Consider the following 18,883-nt stretch of genomic DNA (forward strand, 5'->3'; position numbering starts at 1 on the left):
ACGTGTACAACAACGGTTTTGCTTTTCTCTAATGAAGCTCGAATGTTGATGACTCGTGTTACCCATTGGTCGTCTATATCTTGCCAACATTTGAGAAAATCACCAGTTGAGCACCGGAGAAAATTCTTTAGTGCCGCATGTTCGCTTTCAGCTCAGTTTGTAGTTTTATTACCCAAGTGTAGAATATTATTTGTCCATGCATAAAAAAACTGTTCTTTACGATCCAACCATTGAGTATGCAAATAACTTACTGTGGTGGGATATAGCATGCTCCAAGCCTTGAGAAAGTAAGCTAAATTAATCTCGTACAATGCATGGTCTGCAGACCTCCATAAAGTTTCCCAATCTTGTTTAATATCTTCAAGATCTCCCGTTCTGCTGCTGGGTATATCCTTCTCGAAATGGTAAGACACGTTACATGAGATGTGGTAAGTACATAAAAGTCGTGTAGCTTCAGGAAAGATTAGATTTACAGCATTCTGTAGTTTTTGATCGTCATCTGTGACTATTACCGATGGAAGATTACTAGCTGAATACAACTGCCTTAATTGTTGTAGAGCCCAGATGTAATTCTCGGTCTTCTCTGCAGACATAAAACAGTACGCAATTGTGAAACTTAGAGAGGTAGATGTCACACCAACAGCTGAAATAGCGGCATAGACCAACGATTCGTTTTATAAGTACAATCTAGTAGGAGCACGGTGGGAAAACATTGAGCAAGCTTAGAACCATCCGAGTGTGACCAAAATAATTCTAACAATTTTCCTGAATTTGTTTCTCTTTTGTTCGACGTTACATAATGGTGTACGTCTAATAAATGCAATAATTTCTGCATCTTCGTTCGCCCCTCCATTGCTTTTATCCTGAATTTGGACTTGACATTGTATATTGTCCTTGCAGTTGAGACATTCTTGGAATCGCGACTTTTCATAGTAGATAAAATTAGAGCCGGTTTGACTCCATTAACTGACAGAGAAATGCACAAGTCTTTTTCCTCAGGATTTAACCTACCCGAAAATGAATGGCCAATTAGTGTGTCATAAGGGGAGTGATTGTGTTGGCCCTGAAAAACCCGTAATTTCCAGTTTGTTCCATCAACACATGTGATCCTCAACTGAAAAGGACAATTACATTTCTTTGTTCCCGTCTTCCTCGGTTTTCTTCTTTGACGTCGAGCTACTGTATTTTGGCCAACAATAGTTCTGTTAACACTTTTAAACACCCCAAATCTTTCACACGCCATTACTACGAAAGAGCCTTGTATTTTAGGATTTTTTCGGACTTTCTTATAATCATCACTGTGTTTGTTTCTCTTGCCTTATCATGACACCATTGAATAGCTTCCTCACAACTCACAAATGCCTACAACAGTAATTAGAGGGTATTAAGAATTGTATTTTAATTTCAGTATTTGATATTCAATAATCACTACTGTTGTACCTCATCAGTTGTGAACTCGGCCGTCAAGTTATGATATTCTTGCGAGAGAGTCGAGACTGGCTGAGGCTCTTGGGAGTCTTTGTCTAGACCAGTATGTTCAGAGCGGTTTTCATCATACGGAGTCAAAATATCCTTCAAAAATATCATAGCAACAAATAAGATTTTTAAGTGAAAGTAAGTACTTGAGGTAAAAACAATCTTGTTTTGAACGGTACTTGAATACAGCATCAATCATTTGTGAAAATGAAAGTTGTTAAAATTCAAAGAAAAATTTATGCATATACCCCTCTTCCGTAAAAGGAAGTTCCCTGCTATATAAGCACAATAGAACCCAATCAAGATCTTCCATCCAAAAATAAATCAGGGCACTAGTTTAGCCTTTAACTCTGACCGATTTTCAAAATCTCTTTTGATTGTCATAGGAGATTCTTAGACTATCCCAGCGCAAACATGATTTTTAAAAATCATGATCTCATAAAAGAAAAGAAAATAAAGTTGCAGTTGTTCGTTCAATGATTTATCGGTTGATCAATTCATTTTTGAAGAACTTTAGATTAAGAAGAAATAATATAAAGTTGAAAAGTACGATGAGAATTTAAGATCCATTATTCAAAAAATACCAACTTGTTCATAGTTGCTGTGTTTCGAAAGAGAAAATCTCTACTGCATTGATCCAAACATAATAAGAGAAATCCTTCAAAGGACCAACATTAGTCATTGGATAGCAAATAAGAACCTCTTTACAAGCAATTGAGCCAAAACTGAAAGGAAAAAAGAGAAGATATTTGGATGGTGACTTGGTGAGAGTTTGTTTATGCTTAGCATAATGTTAAGGTATTGTTCGGCACTGGTATCAACAGAGTTTGTTACTTTGAGACAAGATGGAGCAAATTCTGTAAGAACAAAATAATAACGTTATGGACTACATACCAGGGGTTCATCAGGATATGCTTCAATCCCCAAACCTTCCAAACTTGATACCAACGATTTCATCGTTCATCCAAACTAATGCCCTAATTGTTTTCGGAGAGAAAATGATTTCGACAGTTTTTTGTGCTCATGATTTTAAGGAAGTTTTTGTTTTCTGGTTTACAGTTATGAAAATCTTCCCACGATATAGAAGTGAGGGGTATGTATATCAAAATTTCCGATTTCTTTTAATTATTCTTTAGTAACCGAATTTTAACTATTTTTCTAACTGACATGGGGTACCACTAGTATTTCTAGGGGTATATAGAGGAAGAGCCCAAATTTGTGTCGGCAGATGAGTCCTTTTTTATTACTATACAGATACCGAGGTTTTTCATTAACATTTCTACTTAACCTGAACGTTATTTTTATTGGAGTAATATATGTGTTCGTTAAGCAAAATAACACCTAGCTAGTGATACTCTTACATAAATGGAAAGCTCACAAGCTTAGGCTGTCAAGCCGAATCCGGAGGAGTTGTTCCGTTTCCGACCCTCCTACAGTCGAGACAGTAAGAGCTTTTCCAATCATGGGGCACGGCGTGGCACAATTTGAATGGTAGAATGAGGAATGACTCTAGCATTTGGATTGGTAGTGGGTGGAGAGGGGAATGATAAAAGTTCAGGATTTATTGTCCTAGATTTGGACTATAACCGTCGCCTCAGTTATATAGTTTTCTATTTCTGTACCCGAATTATCGATTCTGGTACCGAACCTAGTCTCCGGTGTCCGACAAAAAAAGCAAAATACCAGTTTGTGGTAGATCTTAAACAACTTAGGGGTAAATACTCCAAACTTTCGATCTCTTTCTCCTTTTTTCTTGGTTCCCCAACACTTTCAATCTCATTTTTCTTTTTTTCTTAGTCCCCAAATCTAATACAGATTAACAGAAATTCAATTCTTACGATACAGTTGTTTATCAGACTTCTGATTCAACTTTAACACAACCATGATTCAAGGATTTCAACTCTTCCAGCCCTAACTTCTCATTAACTATCTTCAACACCAGTTTGTTGTGGAACTTATCTACGTTGATACCTTCCTATTGGTAAGTAAATTAGTTAGATTTTATGAGTTTAAAATCTAGGAGTGCACATATCCAATTCATACCCGTCGTTTCTACCCTACCCGCCAGTATTTTAACCGTATTCTATCCTACCCGCCATTTGACGTGTAGGGTGACGGTTACACTCAAAATTATCCTACTCTACCCGGTTACCCGCCTATATATGGGAAAGACTAATTAGCCCTTGTTCTCTTTTTCTTTTCGTGCCCATTTTTCTGTTATTTGAAAACAAATCAGGGGTATAAACTTGCTTTCTCCTCTATCCTATCTATTTTTTCAAATCAAACACAAAACAAAGAGAAAATCGCCGCCTTTTTCTTCTTTCTTCTTCGCCTCAAATCGAATACAGAAAATCCCAGCTCCTTTGTTCCCAGTTCTAAGTTCTAACCGTAGACCTTACTCTTCTCAAGCTCATGGTCATCTTTCAGGGACTCGTTTAAAATCCTTTACTCGGTTGGTTCGTTGACACTAATTCCTGCCCTCCTTCACCAAAATCTAATGGAGAAGATATTGTTCCAATCTTAGGTAAGCCCATAATCACATAATTATATATATAAAAAAAAATTAGTAATCTGAATGGGTTTTTCATTTTATATCTGAAATATGTTGTATTAGTTGGTGATTTCATTTGTATTTGAAGAAATCAGTTCAGTAATATGATTGCCATTGTGAGAAATTGACATGCATGTTAACTGATTGATGAAATTTCTCATAGGAATTTACATATGAAATCTCTGGTTGCATGAAACTGATTGATAAATTGTCACGATTTCTAGCTAAAACCGATGTCTTTAAATGTATAGATTTTCAATACTTCAAACAATTTCAGTGAGATTTTGATTATGTGACTCTGAACCTACGTATTTAAAGGCAATTGCTGCTCTTCAGTTGTCTAGTATTTTTGTATTCACGTTTTGGTATGAATTTTAGGTGCTGTAGTAAGTGAGCCCAAGTCGCATGGATCTCTACTTATTGCAACCAGTGGAGGGCTAAACCAACAAATTTTGTACTGTGACATTGAATAGCTGTTTGAAAAATAAGGCGATTATTGCTAATAAGATTAATAATGATTATGACTCTCTTTTGTTGTATGCTTAGTGCAATTACTAGAACACTTGCAAAGAAGGCCCAGTTCCGTATATTGTTGTCTCTCGAGTTTTGATTAATAAATCATGTATTTGGCTGAGTGTTTGACAATTTAGACTAGCATACTGACTTATTTATGTTCAATTTTTTATGTTCAATTTGGCTGAGTGTTTGAAAATTTAGACTAGCATACTGACTTATATATGTTCAATTGTTGATCTGAATGATAATGTGCCTATGCTGTTTGGATTTTATTTGCCTCATCTAGCCTTTCCTAGCTAATCTAGTAGCATGGGTTTCATGGAATTAAACCATAGACGTATTCCCTGCTACTGACTTGTCTAGTTATAGCGGATTTTGTGTGCTAATAATTTTATACGAACAGGCCGTTATAATATATATTTGTAACTAACAGCACTCATTAATTTTGAGACATAGGTTATAATTTTGCGAGTTCGAATTCCAGCGTAATCTTGAATGTCAGAAAGATGGTCGTGAACACGTTGTCATGATTGCTGACTTCCATGTTGTCTGACTAAGCTGTAAAGAGATCTAAGATTATGATCATAATGACTTCTGCGATTTTACCCGATCATAAAGAAGTACTATAAAAACTTGCATCAGTAGAATGAGTGTGGGTATGAATTTAAGCTTCCGTTTCTGTGCTTCATGGTCCTCTTTTGACTTTGTTTCTTTCTCAATTGGGTATCTCAGTATGTAATTCGAATTGGGTTTATTTCGGATTCTATCTTTTTGTTGGATTCAGACTTATGGGAATGAATTTAGAGTATCTTGCTATGTTTTTATTTCTCTTATGCTTTTGATTTTTAGGGCTTTTTTAACCTATGTATGCTGTAGATTCTATTGTGCTGATTTAGTCTGTTGCTGCCTTGTTAGAGATTTCTAGATTAGTATACGAATCTTGCTTATTAGAGGTTTATAGATTTATCTTCTTATAGAGCAAGTGTTAAGAATAGGGAGGAGTATTAAGCATCCCTATATGGGTTGCTTTAGAACAACTAAGAATCCTGAATATGCTTTTTTAGCATCAGCTGGAATATGGAAAAATTCTATTGACATAGTTGTTGTTTTGAAAGTAGCTTAGTATCCTTTAAATCTGAGCTGAGACTACATAACCCATGAATCGTGTTCCTCTTACATTTGTTAATTTTAGCTGATTACATGTAAACATCACTAAGTAACAAAGATTTGTTTCTTTTGTAGGTAACCCATAGACTATCAATATGGAGAAGAAAAATAAAAGCAACGGTATGGTTGATCTTTTCCCAAGAGAGATCATATTAGACATTCTTTCTCGATTACCTTCTGAGGCGGTCTTACAGTGCAAACTCGTTTGTAAAAGCTGGAGAAATCTTTTACGTTCGTGTAAGCACTTCCCTTATATGCACTTACAATGACAACATTTAGATGATTCCAAAGTAAGCTACATTCTCACATGTGCACGTTCAGGTGATGCCTACAGAAGATTCCAACTTTACTACGGAGAGTATACTTGTAACAGCAATGCTAATACTATTAACACAGTTGTTCAGATCCACCATCCTCCTTGTAGTTTTTTTGGCTTCGTTCTTGGTTCATGCAACGGGTTGATTCTGTCTTGCCAACCAAACACTTGCGCGGATAAACAAAAAAACCTTTACCTGTCTAATCCAATGAAAAGAGAATATCTGAATCTTCCCATACAAGAGGAACCAACGGTTTGTGGATTCGGTTACGATACTTCTGCTGGTGTATACAAAGTTGTACGAATGGATCCTGACCGGGTCACTCGTGGCGATATGGTCCATGTCTACACTGTTGGGAGCGGAGTTGGGTGGAGAAGGAAAGAAAACATTGCACAAATGCGGTGTTCTAGATTTGGTGGTTTCACAGGTATTCCTTGTAACGGAGCTCTGCACTGGCTTGATTATAAAAACAGGATTTGGACTTTCGATTTGGCAGATGAAGAGTTCAGGTGTATCCCATCACCACAGTTCCAACTTGCAGCTGTTAATGATCATTTTGAGCTGCGGTTATTGGGAGAGTGTTTATCTCTGGTTCATTACAAGGACTCAAGAACAATCTTGGACATATGGTTACTAAAGAGAAATGATAAGGAAAGAAAGAGGAATAATAGTACTGTGAACGAGAAACTGGATTACTACAAACTGTCTTCTTGGAATTGGAGCAAAGAATTTAGTTTAACAGAGGTTTTATGTGAGCATTATGATCCGGTGGACATTGTTGATCCTTTTGCTCTTACAAAGAATGGTGAACTTTTACTGTTTAGCAGAACAACTACCGAAGTGTATCGCTATACGATGAAATCTACCAAGTCCGTCTATGACAAGGAAAAACTTAATGATGGTGCTCATGTTAGGTTGTATGTGCGTACTGCAATGCCATATAAGAAAAGCTTTGTTTCTCTGAAGGATCTTGGAGAAGATGTGAAGATATTTGATCTAGTTACAAGGTGAACATGAATATAGCTTTATTCAAGCAAGTGAAGATATGTGAGGATTCTGATTCTTCTGCTTAATGCAAGGAAACAGCTTTTGGCCAACAGTATGTGCGGATGAAGAATCACCAGGCGGAGTGAAGGGAGTAATGTGTCAGTCAGATGGGAAAGAAATTGTAGTAAAGCAGGTTGATTTCAGACCAAAAAAGAAAAAAAGTATACTGTCTCTTCGTTAGCATTTTCTACTTAACGTGAATGTTATACAATCCAGGAAGAATTACTTCCCCTGGACTCCTGCAGTAAATCTGAAGTGTAGCAAGATTTTGATCGGTCTTGATTGTTTTGTTTGCTTTAATATATCCTTGGTTCATATGATTCCCAAGTACCTTAACTTTCTAATGCTAAGCAATCTTCCAGGCTTATAAGGAACAATTTCTCAGTTTGATTTGTCATGGAAGACGAAATAAAATAAACATACCCAAAACACAGTAAGGTTTTCACAATTGAAATGAGACCATGGGGCTGACCAAAACAGCTTGGGAGGGAGATCATACCATTAACAACACAACCCACAACCCACAAAACAAAAAACCTTATTTTCAAAATGTAATAAAAATCTACTTGTTGCCCCCATTTTTACTTCAACTTCTCATATTTCAACAGAAGAAATTAATATACATTGAATCATATATCATCTTCCCAAGTGTATATCCATTTCTTAGTGAATTTAGAACCATATATCCTCTTCCCACGTGTGCTTGAACCACCATCTGCAAAGACTAGTATGAATTTTGTGAGATTCAGATAAAACTTTGAATATAACTACTAAGAGATCCAAGTATATCCAACAACAATTGCAATAAAAATGCATTTACCTGATTTGCTGTGGGTGATAACAGGACGAAAGAGGGAGGAGACACATTCCGTTTATGAGAGGAAAAATCATAGTGTGATTGAGATTTTTGTTGTTGGTGGTGGTGTTAAAATATCTTCCATGATTTTGTTGCTGGGCTGTTCATCTATGAGATCTGTAGTTGTTTTTGGGTTTAGTAGTTGTAAGTTTTTCAGATCTTAAAAAACAGTGGTGGCTCACTCTACTGCCCACTAAAGCAAGAAGATGAAGTGAGCTGAAGTAACTTCCTTAAAGCTTCATATGTCCTGCCATTTAGATTAGGGTTAAAATGAAACTGTGTTGATCGTCGATTTGCTTCTTCTCATTATCTAATCCAACGGATGGTATGCTTCTAATGACTGACTATAGGAGCAATTTTGACGTGGAAGGTGCTAAATATTTTGATGGAACAACGCTTGACTAGTTGTAATTTTAAGTTGATATCGACTTATTTTTGGTTTGGCTTCTCTTAAATCTAGCCCACACATTTATTAACCATAGCCCAAAAAGTTTAAGTTTAAATGAAAAGTCAAAATTAAAATGAAAAACCTAACAAGTTTTAGTTTTCTATTTACTATTGAACTTAAATCTCCTTTTTACTCAAAATCAATATAAACCCTAATTTTTCTTCTTAATCATACTTAAAATTAATTATCATTGTTGTTTTTAGTATTCTCATAAATTGAACAAGGAATATAAACCCTAAATGTTATTTTTCACCAAAACAAAATAAATTTCAATTCTTAATTTTCTCTAAATATTTTTTTTAATCATGATTACATTAAAATTGATCGGGGTGTATATTCTAATTTTTCTCTTAAAAAACCTCCACAACAACACCAATCGAAATGGAATAAACTAAGATTTTGTTCTTTTCCTATGACCATTCTCCTAAAACTCCATAAACATAATCCATAAATCCCTAAGTCAACATCAACAACAACAAAAAAGAAGAAGCTAATTATCTAATTAAATTTATGTAAGATATTTGACATAAGTAATGTTTTTGAAGAATAATCAATACACAAAATTGGTTAAAAAAACCAAAATCAAAAATTCCTAGGGTGAAAAGGACACTTGGATTTTGATACTGTTTAAATGGACAAAAATGTAAAAATAGTCAGGATGTAAACAGTTTCATACTACCCATTTTCAAATACTTTTTCTTATTTTTAGTTTACATCAGGATGCATCCAGTTTCATCCTTGCTATTTTTTAAGTTTAAGTCAGGATGAATCCAGTTTCATCCTTGCTATTTTTTTTTGTGTCCGTTTCACCCATAATAATTTTTACTCGTCCATTTGAGCCATGTTTTAAAAATATTTGGAAAAATGACTCATTTTCCGTAATCAATAACCCCAATCAATCTTACTGTAATGCTGGTTGAGAAGAAAAAAAAATCATCTTAGAGATTTTTTTAATGTAAGACTTTGGGCTATATATAAAAATTAAATATAATTTTGTGGGCTATGTGGAATGATTTTAAAGGTATGTTTGGTTAGATTAAGCACTTATTTAAATGGGCTATGGTTAATAAATGTGAGGGTTATATTTAAAAGAAGCCTTTGGTTTTTAAAAACACTGTTTAAAAAATGTTCTAAACTTCTCAACATATGTAATCGGCTAAGTTCGCAGAGCATCTAAATCCAATGAACGGGCCTTCATATCCCTGAACCAAACGCGTTGTACTGTAAATTTTGTAATCCATTTTTGTTAATATTGTGAAAAACATTGATTTTCAAGCTGTAATTATGTTCCATAATAGAAAGTAAAAACTTGTTTGTTTCGAAACAAAAAATTAAATAAAACAGCCCTTCTAAACGGACCGCGTTTTTGGACCACATGAAAACCTCTAAACTCAGTTTTTATGGTGGGTCCAGTGGGCCCCGCAGAGGACAACAGGGGAGCTGGTATTTGTGAGAAGATTGGGGCGGTTTTTTTTGCGGTTCATTAAGACTTTCTGTAAATAAAAAAGTAAGAAATTTGGATTTTTTGAACTTCAAACTCCTAAATACAACTCATTCTGGAGAGGCCTTTTGCTAGGAAGAAGATTTTTGGGAAGATCTAGATCCGCCTAGTATATCCAAGTTTGTAAAATGCTAGCATGCAGCTCTTTAGAAGAAAGATGCATGTTGCTTCATCTATACTTCCGATTTTGAAGAAGCAGAAGCACTAAGTCTGCTCCAAGCAGCTACATGGGCAGTTGAAGAAAAATTCACACATTTCATTATGGAAGGCGACTGGAAAAATCTTTTTGATTACTTAAACGGTTTTCCTTCAGAGATATCATGGCAGAATCAATCCATAATGGAAGAAGTAAAGCAACTCACTGGCAAATGCCATAATTTCTTAGGTTTTATATTTGTTCCTAGAAAACAAACAATGTGGTTGACTTACAAGCAAAGGAAGCTAAATTTTATCAAACAATTTTAGATTGGAGGAATCTCCAGCTTATATTTTGCAAGCCTTGAAAGTAGATATCTCTAATGATAAGGCAGCTGCTCATAACCTATCATCAGACAACTCTACTCATTTTGATGTAAGGGCTACTAACTCCATAAGTTAGTCTTTTGAATATATCCTCAACTTACAAAAAAATAAAAATAAATAAATACTTCCGAATTTTGATATATTTTTTAGATAAAATGTTGCACCCATTTCAATTGTGAGATGATTGCGACATTATGGCCTCTCATATCATCTGTCTCGGTAGCTCGACGCAAGAGATGATTGTGGCCAAACTTGATGAGGCAAGTTGCATTCCATTCACTGGATGCTCATGCTTCCTATCAAGGCGTTCGACGCAGGCTAAAAATCCTAGTGTCGTAATTCAGCTCAAGAGGAGTCCATTTTAATGGAAAACGACCCAAAGATCAAGACATGTGGATCTATGGTCACTAGAATTTAGCCAAATTCCATCGTTTAGAGCCTCAAAAGGTCATTTTTGCCGTTTTAAGAAAGTTTTGCTTACTTAATAAACCCTTCGCAGAACAATGGTAAGTTGGAACGATGTGGAAGCTAAGTTAGCTGCATCATGCTCGTCGAGCATGCCTGCGAGGGCAAATGAGCGTGCATTTTCCTAACTTTAAGGCCTGGATCGTAGCATCATCATGACGCATCGGGGGAGTTACGGCCTGCGGAACAACGCGCCAAAGGCGTAATTTGAACATCCATTTTCTTAATTTGTTCATTCCATAGTGGGAGCAAAATGAACAAACTCTGAGTTTGTTCATCCCATAGGAATTGCTCTAAGAGCTCCTTAAACTGTTATCAAAGTTTCAATTATCGGAATTACAATATACATGAACTCCATAAAATCCAGGAGAGACTGCTCCCCTGGTCTCCTGCAACAATAATAATGCAATTTTCTTTTTTTTTTTTTTTTTTTGAAGCATATTAACTAAGCATATTCCTTAGTTAAAATTCCTGCACTACATTTTACGTTTCAAAGATGGCCTTTTTACATTTCCCCAGGATAAGTTCATAGAGAATGCCGAATGGCCTCACTTTACACTCCAGCAGGATACGGATACTTCAGAATACTGCACGGAAACCGTATTCGTCCCAGAGTATGTGCAGATGAAGAATCGCTGGGTGGATCGAAGAGATCTAGCAATGGGTCAGATAGCTAAAGCAGGAGAAAGGTTGATTTTAGACAACAAAGTGTAAAGTGTAGTGTCTTTTTTTGATCGGCTTAATAGCAATTCCTACTCAACGTGATGAATGTTCTTTTTTTTTTCCTTCCCCGACCAACATCCTCACCGTACTTGTACCAGAATGTCGTGCATAACTGTCTACAGGAAATCTGAAGTGTAACCAGATTTGATCGGCCTTGATTGTTTTGTTTGCTTTAATATATCCTTGGTTCATATGATTCTCAAGTACCTTAATTTTCTAATACTAAGCATTCTTCCAGGATTATAAGGAACTATTTGATTTGTCATGGAACATGAAATAAACATCATACCTCAAAATACAGTAAGGTTCTCACAATTGAAATAAGACTATGGGGCTGACGCACAACAGCTTGGGAGGGAGATCAGAGTCAGACCATTAACAACACAACCCACAAAACTAAAAACTTGATTTTCAAATGTAAAAACTAGAGATTTGCAACAAAAATAAATTAAGGTAATAAAAATCTACTCGTTGCCCCCATTTTTACTTCAATTTTTCATTTCAACAGAAGAAATTAATAAACATAGAATCATATATCGTCTTCCCAGGTGTCTATCCATTTCTTTGCCTTCTGATTTTCCACATAAGGATTCGATGAATTCAGAATCATATATCCTCTTCCCACGTGTGCTTGAACCACCATCTGCAAAGAGTAGTATGAATTTTGTGAGACTCAGATAAAACTTTGAATAACTATAAAGAGATCCAATTAATAAACAACAACTGCAGTAAAAAATGTATTTACCTGATTTGTCATGGGTGTTCAACAAAATGAAAGAGGGAGAAGACACATTTAGTTTATGAGAGAAAAAATCATAATGCTATTGAGATTTTTGTTCTTGTTGATGGTGTTAAAATATATTTCATGATTTTATTGCTGGGGATGTTTGATCTGTGAGATTTATAGTTGTTTTTGGGTTTAGTAGTTTTATGGTTTTCAGATCTAAATATAAACTGTGGTGGCTCACTCTACTGTCCACTAAAGCAAGAAGAAGAAGTGAGCTGAAGCAACTTCCTTGCAGCTTTATATGACCTGCCATTTAGATTAGGGTTAAAATGAAACTGTGTTGATCGTCGATTTGCTTCTTCTTATTATCTAATCCAACGGATGGTATGCTTCTAACGACTGACTGATATAGGAGCAATATTGACGTGGAAGGTGCTAGAATTTTTAATGGAAATGCTTGACCGGGCCTTCGTATACCTGAACCAAACAAGCAAACACGTTATACCGTAAAAAATTTGTTACTATTGTGAAAAACATTGATTGTCAAGCTGTAATTATGTTCCATATAGAAAGTAATTTAATTGTTGTATTTTAGATTTGTTTGCTTCAAAACAAAATAAATAAATAAAAAGTAAAATTTTTGGATTTCTTGAATTTCAACTCCTAAACAAAACGCATTCTGGAAAGGCTTTATGTCAGGAGGAAGATATTTGGGAAGAACTAGATCCGCCTAGCACATTCAAGTTTGTAAAATGCTACCATGGAGCTCTTTAAAAGAAAGATTGCATGGTACTTCATCCATGTTTGGGGTTTGATATTTTTTTTTTTGGACAAATATCGCTTATATTTCAGAAAAAGTGATACCTTTAGGTTTCTTATTTTTAGATTGGAGAATAAATTACACATTACATTACATTTTATTTTATTTTTTAGACATGTGTATCGTTACATTTGTTTAACTATTTCTCCCATTACTAAGACAGCCTGGAATGTTCCTTTTTTTAGTTTTTACTAGGGCTGAACAGAAACCGAACCCATAACCGTAACCGCACCGATAACCGCATAACCGAACCGTAACCGCACCGAACCGATAATCCAACGGTCGGTGACGGTTTTCATTTTAATAACCGTTAGATCTACGGTTCGGTGTACGGTTTTACCCATAACCGCACCGAAAAACCGATTAATAGGGACCGTCGATTAGTTTTTATCTTGATTAATCCTAGCCGTCTAGATTAAAGCCTACACCATATATATTTCGGAACCCTAATTTTTTCAGAAGTTTTCATCTCGTTTCTCTTCTTCTCGGCTCTCGCTCTTCAGTCTGAAACCCCAGTCGCCTCCACCACCAGTAGAACCACCACTTTGATCTTTTAAACCACCTCCATCAAGAGCACCACCACCTCCTTGGCTCTATCTAGTAAGTAATTAGATCCCCTGTTCTATTTCTCATTCTCGTTTCGATTGATTTGTTTGTTTTTCAATTTCTAGGGTTTTTTTTTTTTAATTATTCTTCTGTTAGGACTTAGAGTTTCTTTCTTCGAAATGGTTTGCTTGTTGTTTTGTGTTTATCAATCAATTTCTTTTGTCAAATCTTATTTTTCTGATTACAGTCATGGGTTTTTTATTTTAGGTTTTGGTTGAGTTGAGGGGAGGGGAGGAAATCAAGAAGGAGTCTGAAAGCTATTATCATTCAGTTTGAGTTAAGGGAAGGAAGGAGTCTGATTACAGGTAACTACTAACTAGTTATCTACTCATGATGAAGGAGCTGTTGGTTAGGTTTTATTTATAGTTTTTGTTAGTAGTCTTGTCCAAGAGGAGAGATCAAAGTTGGGTTCATGATTACTGGTTTGATTTTTGTCTCTGTATTCATTTAGTTGCAGAGGGTCGCTTTTGTTTTGTTGATCTTTCTTTTACTAGCTCCATTGTTATTAGTACTAGTAGTTCTGTCTTTGATTGAAACTATCTTGCATTTTCAGTATCTTTTAATTTTATTTCTTATATCTGTTGTGATTGAATGCAAGTAAAAGACTAAAGCAACAGCTGTGCAGTTGGAATTTGAGAAAGACCATGGATCTGTAATTTCATTGGATTTAGGAATATGTTTTTAGGATGAACCCAACCTTGATACCAATGGGTGCAGCTTCAATTAGAAATTGATTCAAATTATGGTAATCAAGTTAGTTTCATTATCAAGTTCAGAACTAACTTGATTGTTTCAAGAAATATGAATGCTTGTATTAAGAAGTAAGAACTAACTTGTTTACCTTTGGTTGTTTGGCAGGGTAATGATTGGATCAAGTTCAGTTTCATTATCAAGCTGCAAGATGGCAAGTGCATCTCCCTCTCCATCCCCTGCAGCTGGGTCTACTGATGTGACACTGTCAATAACACCTCAAGTTGATGCTGCAAATAAAGAAACACAAGCTATAGAGCAGGCTACACAGGACCCTGCACCTGAGGTTGTACCGAAGAAGAAGGGGAAAACTAGATCAAAAGTTTGGAATGACTTTGTAAGGCTCAGTGAAGAACAAGCTCAGTGTAAGCATTGTAAGAAGAAATTGCAAGCACATAGCAGAGGAAATGGCACTTCCAGCATGAAGACACATTTAGGCACATGCCCTCAGAATCCCAACAAGAAGCATAAGGGTCAGAAGAATTTGATGTTTCCACCTCCAAGACCAGGACAGTCATCACAACTGGTTGCTGTAAGTTATGACAAGGATATGTGTAGAAGAAGATTGGATGAGTTTGTCATCATAGATGAACTTCCATTTAGAATTGTAGAAGGAGAAGGGTTTAGAAGATACAGTGAACAGTTGGAGCCTAGATTCAAGGTGCCAAGCAGGATGACAATTTACAGAGATCTTTTAATCATCTACAAAGATGAGAAAGAGAAGTTGAAGAAATACTTCAAGGAAAGTAAACAAAGAGTCTCTCTCACAACTGATACATGGACTTCTCCAAACAACTTCAATTATATGTGTGTGACAGTGCACTTCATTGATATCCATTGGAAGCTTCAAAAGAGGATCATTCTGTTTTGCTTGATCAAGGGTCATACTGGAGTGGATATTGGGAAAATGCTTGAGAAATGTTTGCTGGATTGGGGGCTAGAAGATCTTTTTGGTGTGACTTTGGACAATGTCAGTGCAAATAGTGTGGCAATTGAGTATCTTCAAACAAGTGTCATCAATTGGACCGGAGCAAAAGTGAGATCTCAGTACATGCAGGTATAATTACTTTTCTTGGCTCTATTCATTATGACACTTGAAACTGATTCAATATGAAAAAAAATTCTTTAGGTTGATAGCATATAATCTTGCATAGCCATGAGTTCTTTATAATGTACTTGTTGCTTTGTGCTTGTTGTATATCTTTGTGCTTGCAACTGATTCTTTCATTCTGTTATTGTTTGATGAACTAGCTAGAAAATAATTCTTTGATGAACTGTCTGTGCTTTTATTGTTTCATTCCTGCCAGGTAAGGTGTGCTGCGCATGTTCTTGCGCTTGTTGTCAAAGATGCTGTGCTGTTGTATCACAAGTCCATTGGAAGGATCAGATCAGTTATCAAGTTTGTTACCGGCTCTCCCTCTAGGTTGGCCAAATTCAAGGAATGTGCTGCTCTCGAGAAGATTGATTGTAAGAAGATGGTTTTCCTAGATGTGAAGACCAGGTGGAATGCTACGTATCTGATGCTTGATGCTGCCATTCCTTATGAAAAAGTCTTTAAGAGGTTAGAAAGAGAAGATAGGAGCTTTCGAGATAAGTATATTTTCAAAGAATCTGAATGTGAAGCTTTGCCTAATACTGATGCTGATATTGTTGTAATTGATAATGAAGAATATTATCATAGTTCATCTAGTGAATCTGAATGTGAAGTAGATGTGTCTAAAAAGAATAATACTAAGAAAAAGAACAAACCTCATCGTCATCATGCTCCATATGCTGCAGACTGGTCATATGCTAGGTGTCTTGTTAAGTGTTTGAAAATATTCTTTGATGTTACTGTTAGGTTCTCAGCTTCAGTTCAGGTTACTTCACATGAATTTCTTTGACAGTTGGCATTGATACATGAACAGTTGGTTCGTCTTAGAGCTATAGGAAACCGAGATCCTCATATTTCTAAGATGGCAGAAATGATGTTTAAAAAGTACAACGCATATTGGGGGGATTATGAAGATATGAACTCTGTGATGTATTTTGCTAAGTTGCTTGATCCTCGAGAGAAAGAATCTGGTTTGAAATTTGATCTTGAATGTTTGTATGAGCAAGATGATTTTAGGGTTACGACTGTTTTGAAAGCTGTGAAACAAAATATGGGAAAACTTTATGATGAGTACAACAACATGTATTCAAATGCCAATGCAGAGGAAGGTGACATCATTACTTACTGTTGATCATCATTAGTTCATTACTAATATTTCTTATTTATTTATTTTTATCATCATTACTTACTATTGATTGTTCTCATGTCTTAGGTACTGGCTCAACATCTGCTGCTGGTGTTGATGACATGGTTGTTTGTGTGCAAGAAGAGAACATTGAGGATATGCTTGAGTCGAGGAAGAAAAGGCGAAGAATGAATGTTCACCATACTCATCCAAAGTCAGAGCTTGAAAGGTATTTGCTTGATGACTGTGAAGCATCTACCAAGGAGTTTGATATTCTAGCATGGTGGCAGGCTAATAGTACCAAGTATAAGGTATTTGCTTAATCAACTCTTTTAATAAATTTCTTAAACTAGCATGGTGGCAGGCTAATAGTACCACGATCTTGGTGATGCTTCATTTTCTTAAACTCTTTGCTGTTGTGGTTGTTTAAGGTACTATCACTAATGGCAAAGGATATTTTAGCAATACCAGTGTCCTCCGTTGCTTCGGAATCTGCATTCAGTACTGGAAAACGCATTCTTACTCCATGGAGAAGCTCGCTATCTGCCAGGACAATTGAAGCACTTCTCTGTACGCAAAGCTGGTTGCAGAAACCTATCTCTCTTGATTTCCTATGTGACTACGTACCTGATGACAATTCCAACATTGAAGATGGTAATGGAATCCCTTCTCTTTTGACCTGAAATTTGAATGAGTGTATCTTCTTTTATCTGTTAGTTTCTCACCTGCTGTAACAACAACAGCAGCAATCATAATTCATATTCAGCCAAGTGTTTGTATTCTTCTTTGCATTCTTGTTGTTTTTCTTCTTATCTGTTAGTTTCTCTTATCTTATTTCTTCTTGTTTTTCTTGTTGCAGAAATTTTGGGGAAAGATGAAGATTAAGGAGATTGGCTTGAGAGATGGATGGACTGCAGTCTTTTAGCTTTGGTTAACTTGAGAAATGAAGATCAAATGGATGGCTGCAGTCTTTTTATGTTATTGGCAACATCGTTTTCTTTTAACTTTCGTTTCATCAGACTTTGGTTATCTTTTAGAATTAAGACTTTGACTAACTTGTTTGTGAACTTCAACTTTGGTTATCTGTAGACTATGGTTATATTATCAAGATTTAAGTATGGTATGTAATATCAGTTTATTAAGAATTTCAGAATATATTTATATACAGGTGCAGGGTATAGGTGAAAACCGAACCGAACCGTAACCGAACAGTATCGGTGCGGTTAAAAACCGAACCGAATACTGAACAATTCGGCTACGGTTTCAATTGTGATAACCGCACCGAACACGGTTAGTTGAACGGTTTTACCTATAACCGCACTGAACCGTTTGCAGCCCTAGTTTTTACTCGCATCAATTATTATTATACAAAAAATTAATGATTATCAAGTTGCCACATGGAATTTGGTGTAAAGTAAATGGTTGACTTGTTCATTTCCCTTGCTGTCGCACTAAACAGATCTCGATGACTCAAGGTTAAATAATACATTGATGATGCATGAGTACTAGAATAATTAAACTGGTTTTTTATGCAATGCACATGTTAATTTGGTCTAGCTCTAGATAATATTAGTACAAGTTTATAACGAGAATTTAGCTTTAGTGGTAACTTCATTTTGATATACAATTCTTGGTTCAAGAATTTTTAAAGTAAGATTTTTTCGATTGAATACATCTCTTATTCTTACATAAATGAAAACCTAAAAAACATTTTTTTTAAGGTAATACTTGTTGCCCGGGCCCATTTTTACTTCATCTTCTCAGTTTAACAGAAGAATTTGCTGAACATATCATCTTCTCATGTGCCTTTGAAACCGCACGTCATGCTGCAGAGAAAGTATGAATTTTTGTGAGATTCAGTCACAACTTAGAAATAAACACAAAATTCCAGTAAAAAAAAGCAACATAACAATATTATTACTTGATTTGAGATGTGGGTTGGACAAAATGACCATACATTTAGTTTATGAGAGGAGAAGTCGTAATGATACTGAGATGTTGTTGATGATGTTAAGATATCTTTCATGATTTGTTGCTGCTGCTGTTAGATCGATGATTATCATATCATAGATCTCTAGTTTTTCAGGGTTTTCGGATCTAAACAAGAAAGAATGCTGTGGTGGTCATAAAACTAGAAAGCAAGCAAGAAGAAGTGAGCTGAAGCTACTTCTT

At 35.7% G+C, this 18,883-nt stretch overlaps 1 protein-coding gene and 2 long non-coding RNA genes across 3 annotated transcripts; 1 reads left to right on the top strand and 2 right to left on the bottom strand.

Moving 5' to 3' along the window:
- Positions 1–3,790: 3,790 nt before the first annotated feature.
- Positions 3,791–7,212, top strand: LOC113284363 (putative F-box protein At3g16210). The gene is made up of 3 exons (XM_026533805.1): positions 3,791–4,000; positions 5,786–5,947; positions 6,032–7,212. The coding sequence occupies exons 2-3, from the start codon at positions 5,806–5,808 to the stop codon at positions 7,036–7,038; spliced, it is 1,149 nt and encodes a 382-aa protein (XP_026389590.1). The 5' UTR covers positions 3,791–4,000; positions 5,786–5,805; the 3' UTR covers positions 7,039–7,212.
- Positions 7,213–7,444: 232 nt separating this feature from the next.
- LOC113284364 lies at positions 7,445–8,141 on the bottom strand. The gene is made up of 2 exons (XR_003328111.1): positions 7,895–8,141; positions 7,445–7,789 (listed from the first exon to the last, which is right to left on the bottom strand). It is a non-coding gene; the product is annotated as an uncharacterized LOC113284364 (long non-coding RNA).
- A 3,734-nt stretch (positions 8,142–11,875) lies between these two features.
- Positions 11,876–12,563, bottom strand: LOC113278472. The gene is made up of 2 exons (XR_003325533.1): positions 12,335–12,563; positions 11,876–12,232 (listed from the first exon to the last, which is right to left on the bottom strand). It is a non-coding gene; the product is annotated as an uncharacterized LOC113278472 (long non-coding RNA).
- Between the last annotated feature and the right edge of the window lie 6,320 nt (positions 12,564–18,883).

The sequence above is a fragment of the Papaver somniferum genome, chromosome 5, assembly GCF_003573695.1.
Source record: "Papaver somniferum cultivar HN1 chromosome 5, ASM357369v1, whole genome shotgun sequence".
Taxonomy (NCBI): Eukaryota; Viridiplantae; Streptophyta; class Magnoliopsida; order Ranunculales; family Papaveraceae; genus Papaver; species Papaver somniferum.